The sequence below is a fragment of the Terrapene carolina genome, unplaced genomic scaffold (assembly GCF_002925995.2).
Source record: "Terrapene carolina triunguis isolate 2854851 unplaced genomic scaffold, T_m_triunguis-2.0 Scaffold182, whole genome shotgun sequence".
In the NCBI taxonomy this organism is placed as follows: domain Eukaryota; kingdom Metazoa; phylum Chordata; order Testudines; family Emydidae; genus Terrapene; species Terrapene triunguis.
This window is the reverse complement of record NW_020664533.1, coordinates 1,186,401-1,202,632: the sequence shown is the minus strand read 5'-3', so window position 1 is coordinate 1,202,632 and position 16,232 is coordinate 1,186,401. Positions and strand designations below refer to the sequence as shown.

Here is a 16,232-nt window from a genome sequence, read left to right as displayed (position 1 = left end):
ACGGTCACGGCCCCAAAGAGCTTACAATTTAAATAGACATGACAGGCAAAAGGTGGAGGAGAAAAGAAATATTATCCTTATTTTACAGATGAGCAAATAAGGTATAACGAGGTTTTCCCACAATCACACAGGAAGTCTGTGGCATAAAAAGGAACTGAACCCAGGTTTCCTGAGCCGCAGTCCAATGCCTTAACCTCAAGGCCACCACTCCTCTCAGCTGTTACTCTTCCCTTCTCGCTTTCCCAAAAATGGCAAGTTTGTGCACATTCACATTTGGAGTTACAGGATATTAGAGAGCAACCACAGCTGAATAAATTGCTTATTAAATAGTGGGGGAAAGAACTTTAAATAATGTCAACTTTCATATACAAATGTCAAAAGTCATTCATGAACTCCACACACAAGCCAATAAATTTTCAATTTAACTTAGAGTTTCTGCTGAAATCATGTCTATGAAACAACAGGCCCCCTCTCCCATATTCTTGTTAGTTGCTTTTTCTGCTATAGCACTTTTCTTGCTGCCACTCCAGGTCCACCAAATCATTACAGGTTCACATGGCTTCATACCCCTGCTCTCTGGCAAACTTTCAAACAGACACTTCTTTTTCTGTATTTTCAGAGGCTTTTGGTCTTCATAGTTCTCATTTCATGACCGACATCTCTGATTGGCTGTCAAACCCTTTCTTACTGAACATCTACTTTTAATTCTGAGCCTCTATTTCCAAATCAAATTCTTCTCAAATTTCACTGCTCCCTATGGCAGGGAACTTACTTATAATTTATTATTGTAATTTTGAAATTGGTCATTTCATCCTTGTATTAATTCCATACAGTCTTATTGATTTTATTTACTAAGTACATAGAAAATCCAGGCCTCTTAATGACTAGCACAAAATATTGGGGGCATTCCCAGGTTCTTGATGGTTGGATTATTCCTTTTATTAAACTTCAGTGGTTAAGAGCATCTATGTTACCCAAATACCAGCCATCCCCCTCACTCGCTGGGAAAGTGGAGGAGAGAGCTCTTGAGATATGGCTGGACAGCTGGGGATAGATACCTCTGGGACCTTAGCTAGCATGAGGAACAGTGGTGCCCCATCTGTAAAAACAGCCTCATGCAGGAGTAGGGCTTGGGCAGAGCTCGGGGACCCTTAGTTCCCACCAATCACACTTGCACATTGCAAATTGGCAACTAGAGGGGTGGGGTTTTCCCTTCCTCGGAGCACACAGGAGATTTGGCTAGGGAGGGAGTATTACAGTAGTGATACTTATTTGTCACAACCATACAGCATGTGCCCAGTACAGGTTAACTAAGGTAGCAGAGAGGCATGGGCAGAAACCCCTGCTGTGCAGCGTAGGGAGGGTTTCAATGTCAGGTGCAGAAAGAGGCACCCTTCACTTAAACCTTCATCCATGGCAGGAGGAAAAGGTTTGGAGGAGGAAGGGAGTCTGTAGCTTTCTTGGTCTTGATCCCCAGATTTTGCAGGAGAGGGTTAGAGGTAATGTCTCCTTCATGTCTCCTCTGCCTTTTACAGCCATTTGTTTGGGAATTGCTCTTCATTTATCCTGCCAGAGAGCTTGTGTGGGCAGGAGATGCCTGGCTGTTCCTTCCCTACTTCTGTTACGTCATAATTAACAAAATCACAGCCTTTGTATAGGATATTTTATTCACCACTTAATCTGTGGTGACTAAGTGTGATGGACCCAGGCCAGTTGGGTACAGCAGAGTAGCAGAAGGCAGATATACTGGCCACTTGATTAACAGTTTTCTGTTCCCTGACTGACCAGAGCAGGGGCTGCTCCAGGCTAATGAGAACACCTGACTCCAATTAACCTGCAAAGAGTCAGGTGAGGCATTAAGCTAATGTGACCACCTGACTCTAATTAAGACCTCTCTGATAGTATAAAAGGGCTCACTCCAGTCAGGCAGAGAAGAGCCAGGGAGCCAGAGGAGAGGAAGTGTGGCTTAAGGGCTGGTTAATGAAGACACCCTCAAGTCATTGGTAAGGGAGCCCTAAGGTAAGGGTGAAGAAGGGAGAAGCAGGAGAGCTGTGGGGAAGTGGCCCAGGGAAATGTAGCAACTCTGGCAATGAAAGGTTGGCTGCCAACAGCTGCTACCATTAGGGTCCTTGGGCCGGAACCTGGAGTAGAGGGCGGGCCCGGGTTCCCCCCAACCCACCACTACAGGAACACCTCCTGGGAGGGGAAGTCAGGCCCCTGTCAGGACAGGAGGCTAAACTGTTCTGAAACAAGCCCCTAGGGACAACAGAGACTGTGGGAGCTCTCACACCAACCTCCTTGCTGGCTTATGATGAAAAGAGCTCAGTAGACTGTAACCCTGGCCGTAGAGAGAGAAGGGCTACGTGGAGGGTCGCAGTGAGCCACTGAGGCTAGCATATATCGCCTAGAAGCACGGGACCCACGGGGACAAGGTCAGAGCTCTGCCACACTAAGCCACTGACAATTTATTCAAACTCATGTTGATTACTGGATCTTTCAATGTCCCTTTTCACACATATTATGCATTTAAATGCCAAGGGAACAGAACCTTAGAAATACTTTAGCTAGATTACTTAAATGCCTTCATTTTGTTTATTTTAAGATTTTGAATATGACATTTAAGACCCTTCATTCCAGAATGCTTTTCTAGCTGTATACACTCCATATACGCACCCACCAAGAACCAAGGTCACTTTCTAGCTCGTTTCTAGAATCTATTATCTTATTATAAGCTAATTCTAAATTCCAGGCTTTTGCCAATATTGTCCTGTTGTGGGAGAACACTGCTTCAAGAGACTTGCATTGCTGACTCATTCTTCCATCTTAAATCTCATTTTTCCAGATACCAACCTCCTTAATTCTTTTTATTTCTACAGGCCATTTTATTAAGTACATCACAAAGCTTCAGTGCACGGAAAAAGGTCTTTACTAAATTTACAATAAAGTTGAGTACCTCCGGCCCTGTGATATGCATAAGACCAGAAACAGCCGCTGCAACAGAGTCATAACCTGCTCGCTGAAACGCTGGACCAGTCTGACCATAACCTAAAAACAGAAAGAACTATTTAAAATGCAAACCATTACACATACCAAGGAGATAAAGTTTACTACTTTGGGAAAGAAAGAATGCATAAAATTGAATTTCTCATCTGTTTCTATACGTGTGTTCTCTAGGTTATGCAGACAAGAAACAAATAAATACTGCAGTCTTATATTTACACATACTGCCCTTCTTTAGACTAAATGGTGTTTTCTATTCCAGGAGGTCAATAATGTGCTCTCTGGGTCAATGTGTCTCTGGATGTCTTGACGGGAAGAATTTTAACTATATGGTGAAATCCAGGCCCCACTTAATTCAATCGCAACACTCCTGTGCTATTCACTATGGGCCTAATTCTTCCAACCTTACTTCACAGTGGTACTTTACTCCAACTGATTTCACAGGGCGACTCACAGAGTAAGATACTGTTTGATGTGATTAAGGGTGACAAAACTGACCCCTTAGAAAGAAAACCTACCATTTATTGTCACAATGCGTTTTTTATGAAAAACAACAATTTTTCCTCAACTCTATCAGTAATTATAAATCGTTAACAAACACTTCGGTATTACTTATCTTTAGAAGCAGCAGAGAGAAGACACACGCTGATTTCCTCCTTGGCTCTGCTTACCCCACAACTTCTCCTCTTAGCAACAATCACAGAAATCTTCCACTATCGCTCATACGGGCCTGCTGCACACCAACTGTCCATTGGACCCTGCTGCTGTGCACTAAACATTCTAGTGCACTTTTAAGCTACTCCAGTTTCAAAGCAAAATAGATCAAAGTGCACTAGGGAACATTTAGCACAAGGCAGCAGGGTCCACACAGACAGCCGAAGAGCAGCAGGGTAGTGCGAGATAAAATTGACTGTTCATCTAAACAAGCTCTTAAAGAGGTAGCACATCTGAAGACTGTCTTTACCTACCCTTTCCCTCTTTTAGAACAGACCTCACTATAGTATCAGACATTAGAAAGGAAGCATTTATTATAGGAGATATATATACATATATTAAGTTTGCCTGACACTCCATTATATAACTTTGTTTTCATTTTACCATAAATTGTGATTATATCCTATTGTTAGAACATAATATGATGAGATATTTGTGTTGCTGCAAGAGAAATACTTCCCTTAAATGTCTACAATTATGCCTTTTACATCTACATTTCTAGGTGCCAAGCCAAGGTCTTCAAAAACTGAATCTGTATACAGTCCCTTTATAGTTCTATCAATAAAAAATTCACACAAACACACCCCAACAAACATAGTTATAGTGGTACAAAAACTGTGGGTAGACCAAAATGAATTGTCCCTTCCATAAATGCTGAGTGAAGATCCCAGACTAATCTCTGGAGCAGCCTAAATTGCCACTGATGACGTTAGGACTTCTATAAGCTCCCTCACAACCAGCTTCTTCCAGATACATTAGCTCCTCTGCTGAGCTGCTGCTATGTCCTCTAGCCATAATGAAGCAAGTCAGTAGCAGAGAAGCAGCCTGGTCTAGAGAATCACATTGGGGGCTCCTCTGTTCCAATCCCATCTCTAGCACCAATTCCATTTGTGGCCTTAATCAAGTCACAACCTTTCTATCTTAGTTTCCACATCAGTAAAATGGCTATCAGTAAGATAGCCTTTTCCAAGACCTACAAACATGCTAAAATTCATCAGAATGTACACAAAATTCCTTTCATTTGAATTGTGCCTTGAAAAAATATTTTTTAATGTTTGTATCTATGCACAGATGCCAGCATAAGCAGTTTTCCTGCAGCAGAAGACTAGCAGGACATAAAAAGCTGGGCAGCCCGCTCACTCTCTCCACCTCTCCCCTCAAAAAAAAGCAAAACACTTTTATTTAAGAAAAATAATCATTTACTTTCTGGACATAAGGACACACAAATTTTCAAAAATCAACCCAAAAATGCTATGACGGGCTCCAACAATACGTGCTGTTATCTCCTGAACAGTAGCACCAAAATCATTTCAACGTGTTTGGGTCCACTTCAAAAACAAAAGAAAAACAGTCAAAACAACTAAGTGACTGGACAGTGAAACACACTGAAAATAAGTGAGAAATTATGAAGAACAAAAAGCATTGGCCTCAATTATTAACAGAGAACAGACATCTCAACATGTCTATTCATACAAATGTTTTCACAAACAGGAAACATCTGAAAATTAAACATTTAGGATGTAGAACAACCATAAAAACTCCTTACAATACTATTCTGATGAGGACAAATAACCATCCCTCAAAATACTCATTCTATACTTTTAAAGATGACCAGCAAAGTTTTTTTAAATTTTTCTAAGAGCCTTCATATGTTAGAATATATATTTTGAAGTTCTCCCAATGATTTTTTTTACACCTATCATTTGATTTCAAAACATTGCTCATTGCTATGTGCCAGCTGCAAGGTTAAAACCAGCTGGTGCCATGCAAAGTTTAACTAGTAGAAAGATATAATAAAAGAGGGATGAGAGTACAGAATTATATTTTGGACTTGGATTCTGAACTGGTAAAGCCAGTACGGGGCCAAAATCCACTTTTGGTTTGCCAATCACAGGAAATCTGGGGTTGGAAATTGTCTGGAAAAGAGATGGCTATCCAACCTTAAGAGTTAAGGGATGAATAACTAATTGTAAGGTTAAAAGATCTAATCGTCCCTCTCTAGACAGACAAGAGACAAAAGGATACATGTTTTTGTCCTAGTTAACTGCACAGATCACAAACAAATGAGGATTTAGCCACAAGCATGAACGAATGTGCGTATGTCTGAGCATGTGCCTATACAGGAAATTTTGTTTTTTAAAATGTGTAGGGCCGATTTTTCAAAGTCGGGGCACACATCTGAGCAGACCTCGCAGCATATGCATGCGAGTAACAAATGTGTTGTGAATAAAAATAGATGTTTACTACGCACATAATCAGTTTGGCCTTGTGTTTGCGCAAATACCCAATGCGCATTTCCACTCATAAATTCAACACACATATATGTATGCACGCAATTGCACATGCTTACTTCTGAAAATAGGTTCCATGCTAATATTACATACAGTCTTGAATGGACAAAGTTTAGACACAACGTTACATTTGTTCTAGGCATTTAACAAATCAACTAAGTTTGTTTTTAATTTTGTTCGTGGGTATTGTTTTGTTTGGAGGGGGTTAAATTAAACATCATGATTTAGGGAATTCTCAGCTTTACATAAATTTAAGAAATAATTGTTAGATGTGCAATTGCTGAAGGATTTATTTCTCTACTGATTTTGCTTTAAAACCATGGGAGTCCTTAGAGTCCTGTCAAGTGGAATTTCTAAATAAATGGGGGAAGGATGTTCCACAATTCCAAATCTCCACCCCACAGGTTACAGCTGTAGGGCCTGATCCTCTCAGGCACCGCACATCCTCCGTTCTCACTTCCCAAAGGAAGCTCAGCGCCTTTCAGGACCCTGCCGTTATAGGCCATATTTGTTTCATTCACACACTTCAAAGCAGTCAGTCAGTCACATCATCAACATGGTGACAAGAAAGTCAACAGAGAAGCAGCAACCGCTGCCAGTCTAGTTCCCAAGTACTGTCCCACAGTTGTCACTGCCAAAGCATTATTGAATATGATTTGTACAGTACATACCAACTGTCTTACACCGCACTGAACACAAACTCTGAACGCGCACTGGAGAACAGCTTGTATATTCAACACAGCCATTTATGTCAGTGCTGGCCACAATTTCCTCTCCCCAGGCTACAGCTGCCACTGTCCTGATTCATGCTGACAAGCCATCCTCTATCCACTGAGGAGCCCTGTTATTAATTTATTGTCCTTCCTCTCCCATGAGCAGGAAAAGAGACATGGTATGAAACAAGTATCGAAGAACAAGTTCACTAGTCTGCTGGCGTCAAATGCGGGCCGGCGTCCATCTTGCACCACATGTAGAATGCTTAAAAAGTCTGGCACAGCTTACATCCTGCCTCAGCTGGGGATGGACTAGATAACTTCTTGAAGTTCTTTCCAACCCTACACTTCTATGATTCTATATACATAGTGAACTCCATGGTATTACTCCAGCAATCCCAGCTCCCTCCAGATGTGATGGGCCAAACTCAGGTGGAGAAAGGCATAGAACTTTACTGGCTACAATTAGCACGCTGTTTTTCAGAAAGTCCTGCACAATTACATTTATGCAGCAAGCAACGCAGAGAATATAACTAAACTGCTTACCACATGCAACATTCCCATTATCTCCAGGATATGAAGCCAGGGTGAGAGAGGACACAGTCAACCATCCATCTTTCTCTTTTGATTTATACAAACAACTGCATACATTGTGAGAGTGTTCAAAACTACATATGCAACTATATCATGCGCAGGATGCTGCTGTTCCTGAGTCTGATTTTCTTTAAGTTGTGAGGAGTCATTATGCTGAAAGTGACATATGATAGGAGGATGAGATGAAGACGAGGCTAATACGAAATAATAAAGTAGTTCACAGTCACAGTTGACAGAATTCCAGACGTTACTAATACTAGAAGCTTAGGGGTGAGTACAGGACAATATTTCAGTACAGAGCAACAAAAGAGAATGCAGTTGTCAAAAGAAAATTCCCCTAGCCAAACTGAAAGATAACAATTATGTCAGGATAAAACTAGTGCACTTCCCACAAGCTGGAGGAATTATTGCAGAAGCGACTGTATCAGACAGCCTTTGTCCAGGACAAGGTTTCAATCAGATGTAACAAAAAGTGAACTTATATCAGAGAAAAAGTTTCACCTGGAGAATGCACTATGACACTTCCTGACAGACACGAGGACTGAGAGAAAAATATTTCTTCTCCCAGATTTTTCCAACTGAATTAGTACAGAGAATTCTTTCCCAGGTATCTGCCTGGTGGGTCTTGCCCACATGTTCAGGGTCTAACTGATCACCATATTTGGGGTCAGAAAGGAATTTTCTTCCCAGTCAGATTGGCAGAGGCGCTGGGGGGTTTTCACCTTCCTCAGCAGCATGGGGCACAGGTCACTTGCAGGTATAAACTAGTGTAAATGGTAGAGTCTCTGTAACTTGAAGTCTTTAAACCATGACTTGAGGACTTCGGTAACTCAGCCAGAAGCTAGGGATCTATTACAGGAGTGGGTGACGTTCTGTGGCCTGCAATGTGCAGGAAGTCAGACTAGATGATCACAATGATCCCTTCTGACCTTAAAGTCTATGAGTTAGATCATAGAATCATAGACTTTAAAGTCAGAAGGGACCATTATGATCATCTAGTCTGACCTCCTGCACAACGCAGGCCACAGAATCTCACCCACCCACTCCTGTATCAAACCTGTGTCTGAGCCACTGACGTCCTCAAATCATGGTTTAAAGACTTCAAGGTGCAGAGAGTCTTCCAGCAAGTGACCCGTGCCCCACGCTGCAGAGGAAGGCAAAAAAAACCCAGGGCCTCTGCCAATCTGCCCCGGAGGAAAATTCCTTTCTGACCCCAAATACGGTGATCAGAACTCAGATGGAGATATAGATCACAGAACTCAATCAAAATACAGCAGCTCTTGTGTGAAAAACCACATGTAAACTAATTCTGCCTAGCTGGGGGGGCATTCCTGCTCATATGAGATGGGGTCAACCAGTCAGGGACACAGGAGAAATCCTATCTGACCTATCCTAATGAAAGGTGCTCATCTTGAAACATATCACAAGAGATAAAAGGATAAAAACATTTGCCAATATAAGAGCAAAAAAGTTTTGCAAAGCAAGCTACTATTAAGAGTCCACAGACACAAAACGTTCTAACTATTGCCACACAAGACAAATCCCAAAAATGCTAAAGAAATTTTATAACCAAAAAAAGAAAATTTTTTTTTTTTTTTTTTAAGCACAATTCTGTTAACCAAGTAAAGGAATCCTTTAGGGTATCCAAAAGGGTAAAATTATGACTAACAAGACAGAATATTAGGAAGGGAAAAATTTAGGCTGGAAAAAAAAAAAAAAAAAAATCAAGAAACACTTCATAACAGTGAATGTTATTAGAACTACAGAGTAGTGTCACAGGTGAAGTTGTCAAAGGTCTGATGTTTGAAATATTTAAACTTAACTACACAAGAAGCTAGAAAATACTTTCTACAGTAGAGAACACTCCTGCACTGGTACGGTAAAGATGTTATGTATGTCTTTTCCATCTCTAGATTTATAACGCCATGTTAGCCATGAAATAGTTTTTCCTTTTGCGTCAAACGAAAGTGGTATTTTTTGCTAGACTTATAACAGACAGACTCTTCATAAATGTTAAGAAAGCTGACAAACCAAATGAAGATGTTTGCCCCCTAAAAAGCCCCCATGTGTCATAATTTCTTAACATTTATGATTTTGTGCTGTTCCCGCATAGGTACTGCAACCGTATTTAGCCACTCTGTTTGCTTATTTAAGGGTTCCCAGTGGTAAGATGACAGAATTCCTTACAGATGTATAAAAAACAGTACTCTTTACCTACGAGTTGTATGTAAGCACTAAGGGCAAACAGATACCAGTAAAGTAAAATGTTTTTGTAACACTGTCATTTAAAGGGACACCAACTTAAAAAAAATCACATCTGCTGGAGTTTATTCTCAACCTACTATTGTTAAAAATAACATCTACAAATATGATAGAGAGATTACTGAAAACACACTTTCCATGATTTTTCAGTTTTGTTTTGTTTCATGCCTTTCACAACTCTGTGTTTTGTCGAGTTTCACCGTTTCCCAAGCAGGGTCAGTCATTTAAACAGTTTGAGCCTTTAAAAAAGACTGCCTTTCAAATTGATGTCCCTTTAATTAATTGCCAAAGGAAACTGTAAATTGGACATTCCTATAAAAATGAATGTCAGCATTTCTTATGCCAAAATATTGACCAAAATATTAATATGCTAAACAAAAACAAAACCACTGTTTCTGCACGTCTTCACAACCCACTAGCAAGATAATATTTTATAAGATTAAATATAAAACACATTGTATTGTGGGGGGGGGAGGGAGCAAAATGGAGACATGCTGTCAACAAAGACCAATTCCCTGTAGTTAGATTCCCACATGACAAATGACATAATGTCAGTCTGTATAGGATATTCTGAGCAAAACACAGAAAATGTGTTCAACACAGGCATTTCTACAAATAAGAACTAAGTATGTCACAAATTCAATCCAGATAGATGGATATCCCTACTGAATAACAAATTAATGAGAAACACCTTTAGACTTGTTCTACTGCCAAAAGAAAACATTCAATTAAATACAGCCTACATCTTTATTTAATAAAGATTAATGAAACAAGCAGAAGAACACAAGCAATTCTCTATTATGAGAAAAGCCAAAATGTAAGAGACACATTATATGAATCTTTGTAATGTCAGAGCTGCCAGATATGTTAGCAGAACGAATAATGACTTTCGGAAAATGCCTGCCATGTGTTGGTCAGAAGAAAAGGAAGTACAGCTTCCTGGGTCGGCATACTTAAAGCAGATCAGAACCGATACCAAAAAGGTGAACCCAGAGCAAATTGTCAGGAGAGATGAAAGAGCAAAAAGTGAACCCGTGACAGCAAATATAAAACTCTGACTGACAATCTTGCAAATAAAACTCACTGCATTTCATCTCCCAACTGATAATTCTGGATATGTATACAGTACATCCCCAGTCTGTATCCATCTGCCATTTGTAGTCTTAGATTGTAAACTCTTTGGGGCAGGGACTGTTGGGGGTTTTTTTGTTCTGTGTTTGTACAGTGCCTAGCACAATGGGGCCCTAGTCCATGACTAGGGTTCCTAGTCACTACTGTAATACAAATAAATATTATTAATACAGCAATTACTTTATTCCTTCTATACATGTTAACTGAAATGCTGTAGGTTCCTCTTATAAATAGCATTGCTTTGTGTTATAAATCTATGTGCAAAGATAAAATAATATGAGTAAACGGCATTCAAGAATATAATTATAATTTTACTGTGTTTTAGCTACCTAAAGGCTCAAGAGAGATTTTTCAAAGGGACATATGCCAATTAAGCACTCAAAGTCCACTTACTTTTAATGGGATTGAGGCACCCAGTGTCGTTAGGCTCCTTTGAAAACCCCAACCTCAGTTCTGGGCTTGAACCAAAGCCATTAAAGACAATAGGAATATTTCCATTGATTTCAATATGCTTTGAATCAGACCTTATGGCCTTCCAGATCATGAATTTTGGCTACTCAGCAGACCTGCAATAATTGCAAAGTCTAGGGTGCAATGATCTACAAGGATAAGGAGTCCGGTGGCACCTTAAAGACTAACAGATTTATTTGGGCATAAGCTTTCGTGGGTAAAAACCTCACTTCTTCAGATGCAAGTGAGGTTTTTACCCACGAAAGCTTATGCCCAAATAAATCTGTTAGTCTTTAAGGTGCCACCAGACTCCTTGTTGTTTTTGTAGATACAGACTAACACGGCTACCCCCTGATACTTGATACAAGGATACGAGTGCTTATGCTAATATTAGCCTTTATCCCTCAGTCAGCATGCATTTTAATAAGTTACATATTGAATCTCAGTCTGGGAAGCTGCTTGTATCTTGACTTGGAGTAGCTCTACTACATGACCTTAGAAAAGTAGTGAGATTTAGTGGTCTATCTTCTGAAAAAAATATGATCTTAAAAAGAAATACCTGGCAGAGATTAGACTTAGTATTATCATGGATTTTTTTAAAGATACATTGGAAATATTTTTTCCACTCATGGTTGTATAAATAAATACTTTTTTTAAAAAATCTCAAAGCTCAAAGGATGAGCACACTACCTCACATTTTTGGCCCGCTGAACTCTAAACTAGATTTCATTTAAAGTGGCCAACTAACATTAATGTTTCACCTGTTATGGTGAAGATATAAATCCATGTCTGAAGTTGCAATGAACTGCCACAAGACCAGACACAAGTGCAAATCTGGAGTGTCTTCCCAGGATGTAAGAGCCAAGAAGCATTTTACGGAGAGTTTAAAAATCAGTCGTAAATTAAGTGAATATATGTATGCCTGGTGTGAACAGCTGCCCTCATCATGCAATACTAGGTACTTAAAGTATTGTTCATTTATTGTTTACAAAGGTGTGACATGCACAGTGATATTAAAATGGTACGTGCATCTTATTTATGAAAATAGTCAACCTTAACTGATGGCTGAAACTCTCCAATTTTATGCAATTTTTCTATCACAAATGTAGTCAGTGGACCCGCTAGCAATCATATTTCACCGATCATGTGGCTATCATTACATAATGGATAAGCTTTGAATGGGTCTCAGCCTCAATAAGTTTATTAAACATGCTTAATGTTAGCTTCAATTCTGCTGGTTTTAAACCCTCCCTTATCCCATTGATTCATTTTCTACTCCTGTGGGAGTGCATTTAAAACAAGCAAAAATCTCAAAAGTATATGAGGGCACAAGGGGGCACAAAGTAGAATATGATCCCCTAGTGCCCAACTGTACCACCTACTGCTTCACACCACAGACCACCTAAAACAACACAAACCTTGCACAGTACAAATAAACTTCCCAAGCAGTGCATAAGCAGAACGAATCTTTGACGAACACTGTCTGTAGCAGATACAACTGTCATTCCACATTCTCAACTGTTCCTTTTTCATAATGGTATTCTTAAAAATACTTATTTTATCCTCAGTCACATTCTCTGACTGGTACAGTCTTGAGGAGTGAAGACCTCTGATAAGATAATGAGCTCCATTAATTTTCACTAACTCCTCCCATGGTTTGAGTGAACAAATCCCATTTTACAAAAGACATGACAAGACTGGAAAAGAAAAGAAAAAAACTGGTGTTTGAAATCACTCCCAACTAATAAGGCCTTGATCTGACAAGGTTATGAGTGACCTTGGGACAGATCCTCGGTTTTTGTAAATTGCCATAGCTTAACTTAAGTCAGTGGAGTTACAACTTACCCCAGCTGAGGATTTAGTTCCTTAATTCCCAATGAATGGCTTTTATTTTATTCGAGTTCTTACATTCAAAATGGTTAGGGATACCTCACAGAAGCCACTCAGGATATCATAAGGCTATGACTTTAATTCTAAGGACAAAGACACTGATCAAAGTTATCAGTGTTATACCTTTTTATTAAACGGGATTTCTTCATCCAAACTACAATACTAATTTTCCCCAGAACAGGCTACAGTAATCCTTTTCTGCGACGTTTATAAACAACCTTACCACAATATGACTCAATTCTTTTCGAAAATCCCATTAACAATAAGGAGCTGAACTCTGTCCTGGGATAACCTGTTACACCACAGATGAATGTGACCAGTTTCTCTGCTGCCTCTCTTGATTAAATTTGCTGTATGGGATGACATTTTTGAGTCAGTAAATGTCCTGTAGCAAGAGCATTATACAATCCTTTTCAAATGTACCCTTAAAAGATATTATGAATTAGTACTTTCTTCAAACACAGGGTAGGGTTTATTGCAAAAACAATTACACTATGATTGGTGAATACAATGAATAAACGTCAATTAATAAACACCCAGACAAGGATGTTGAACACATTCACTGAGCATACACTCTATCCGGTGCCTGGATTCTCCTCCTTATTTATAGAATATCTCAATCTGACCCATTTTAAATATAATGGAAAACAAAAAGCTATCAGAGTTACTACTAACTCTGCAGCATATCCACAAACCTGTTCTTATTAAAACCTTATTTTGCAGCAAACCCCACAACTTTTAATGACAAAAATTTCTCCACACTGGGATATATAATGCTTTTAATGTTCAAACAAGGGGCAAAATGCCAGACACTTCCATCATTTTCACGTCCATAAATGATAAAGAGGTCTTTAGTAATCACTGTCTTTCTCCCGCACGCAAAACTTTTTTTTTGTACTAGAGAAATGTTTTATTTTACCACGTTATTTTAAATACAGAGAATTAATGCAGACCATATGCCAATTGGTTTACATTTTCAGGTCAAGACAAGCTTCATACAGCATTCCTACTAATTTAATATACTGCAGAAATATAGTACATGGACTTATGAACATTGCACCACAAATCCATTTTGATAACTCAGATTTATCAACAAATGATCAGCACAAGCTGAAAAATTTGCTATTTAAAACTTAAAAGCTTCCCACCCCCACACTGTACAATTCTATCACACAAGAGAGCATGAGTATCTTAGACATATAAAATAAATCAGGAGGTTAACATGAGATCTTGCTCCCAGAAAAGGAAGATTTTGTTTCTGGTCTCCCAAGGAATGGTAATAGGGATTCAAATGTTTGTTCATCTTTTCTTGAGTCATTTCTATAAGAAACTACTAAAACCGAAGGACAATAAAAGCTGTTTCACAAAATTTATTGCAAGGCTTTGAAAGCTGCCTAAAATCTTTCAGTTTTATTTTTGTTAATGTAAGTAGGCACTAGTCCAAGTAAAATAGCTACTGAAAAATAAACATTAAACCATCAGTAAGTGTCTCCATAATTGTACTGGTTGCTATGTTGTTCATATCCATAACTTCAGTAGTTTAATCTGGTTTCATTCACTGTAAACTACACCAATGTCAGATTTTACCACTCACAGGCATCTGTCTGCTATGGTATTCTTCATTAGGACTGGAGCCAGGAGCCTACAACTTCAGATTTTATATCAAATAGTGCTCGCTCCAGGTCACTGATATTTAGATGGAAGGTCAAGCTGTGACTGAAACCTTGAAAAACTAGCGTCTCTATGCGTGTTTGAAAGTAAATATTGAATTTTAATGGAAGAAAGAGTTATGACATTCTCATTAAACTTTGTATGTACTTTATACTCAACAAGGAATGAGAGTGCTGACAATGAGTTATATATCAAAGCTGCACAAATTCTCTGTTGTTTCTTATTCCTAAACTCACTTCCACCTCTTTTGCTGTTCAGACTATGTGATAGATGGGGCTGAACAAGAACAGAAGGGGGAAAACGCCATTGCTTTCCTGGGACAGAATATTAAATGCAAGTTTAAAAGCTAGCTCAGTAGCTTAGGATAAAGATGTGCCCTGCATGCTGATGGTGTGTTAGGCAGAAAGTTGCAGAAAAGTCACACTGCAGTTGAAGCCATTCAGCCAGAATTCCTCCTGGGGGTTGTGCATGCACATGCCAGACCGATTCACAGCAGAACATCAGCTCTGCTGCCCATGACGAGGGTGCACTGTGCTCCCTGCTCTGCTTCCAGCCAGCTCTGTTCCTCCTTGCCTCCTTTTAGACAGCTTGCACCCACTGAGGCCATGGGAGGGAGCCGGGATTACGCACCCCAACAGTAGGGTTACCATATTTCCACAATCAAAAAAGAGGATGGGGGGGAGGAGCTCCGCTCTAGCCCCGCCCCTGCCCCGCCCCACCCCATCCACTCCCCACCCCCTGACTGCCCCCCTCAGAACCTCCAACCCCCCCCGCTCCTTGTCCCCTGACTGCCCCCTCCTGGGACCCCACCCCCTATCTAAGCCTCCCTGCTTCTTGTCCCCTGACTGCCCCCTCCTGAGAACCCCCCACCCTAACTGCCCCCCTAGGACCCTACCTGTCCCCTGACTGCCCCGACCCTTATCCACACCCCCACCCCATATTCGCATCCCCACCCCCAGACAGACCCCTGGGACTCCCATGCCCTATCCAATTGCTCCCCGCCCCCTGACAGGACCCCCAGAAATCCCGACCCATCCAACCCCCCCCCGTCCCCTGACCAGGGCCGGCTTTAACAAATGCCCAGGATCGGGCTACGCTCCGGCTGGAGCTCCGGCCGGGGTCCCGGGGCTTGGGGCCGGGCCGGAGGTGCTCGGCCGGGGCTGGGCCAGAGCCGCTGGGGCTGGCGTGCTGGGCCGGAACCGGGGCCGCCACCCTGTGGGCCGACCCACTGGGGCCGGGGCCAGGGCCGGCGCACTCGGCCGGAACCAGGGCCGCCGCCCTGGGGCCGGAGCTGGGGCCGGAGCTGCTGGGGCCAGGCCGGGGGTGCTCGGCCGGCGCCGCTCGCCCGGGGCCAGGCCGGCGTGCTCGGCCGGTGCCCCGGGGCCCGAGCTGAGCCGAAGCCGCTGGGGCCGGAGGGAGCCACGCCGCGCCTCCCCGGAGCCCTCCTCCTTGCGTCCCCCCCCCCTCGCCCCAGCTTACCTGCTGCTGCCCGCCTGCCCCTGCTTCTTTTCAGGCT

At 41.2% G+C, this 16,232-nt stretch overlaps 1 protein-coding gene across 2 annotated transcripts in view; it reads right to left on the bottom strand.

Moving 5' to 3' along the window:
* Window positions 1-16,232, bottom strand: part of LOC112113496 (succinate--hydroxymethylglutarate CoA-transferase) — a 579,588-nt gene that overhangs the window by 524,141 nt on the left and 39,215 nt on the right. For both annotated transcript variants that reach the window (XM_024209791.2, XM_024209792.2), the window contains one exon: window positions 2,954-3,045. In XM_024209791.2, coding sequence (XP_024065559.2) covers window positions 2,954-3,045 — 92 coding nt within the window. The remainder of the gene's footprint in view (window positions 1-2,953; window positions 3,046-16,232) is intronic.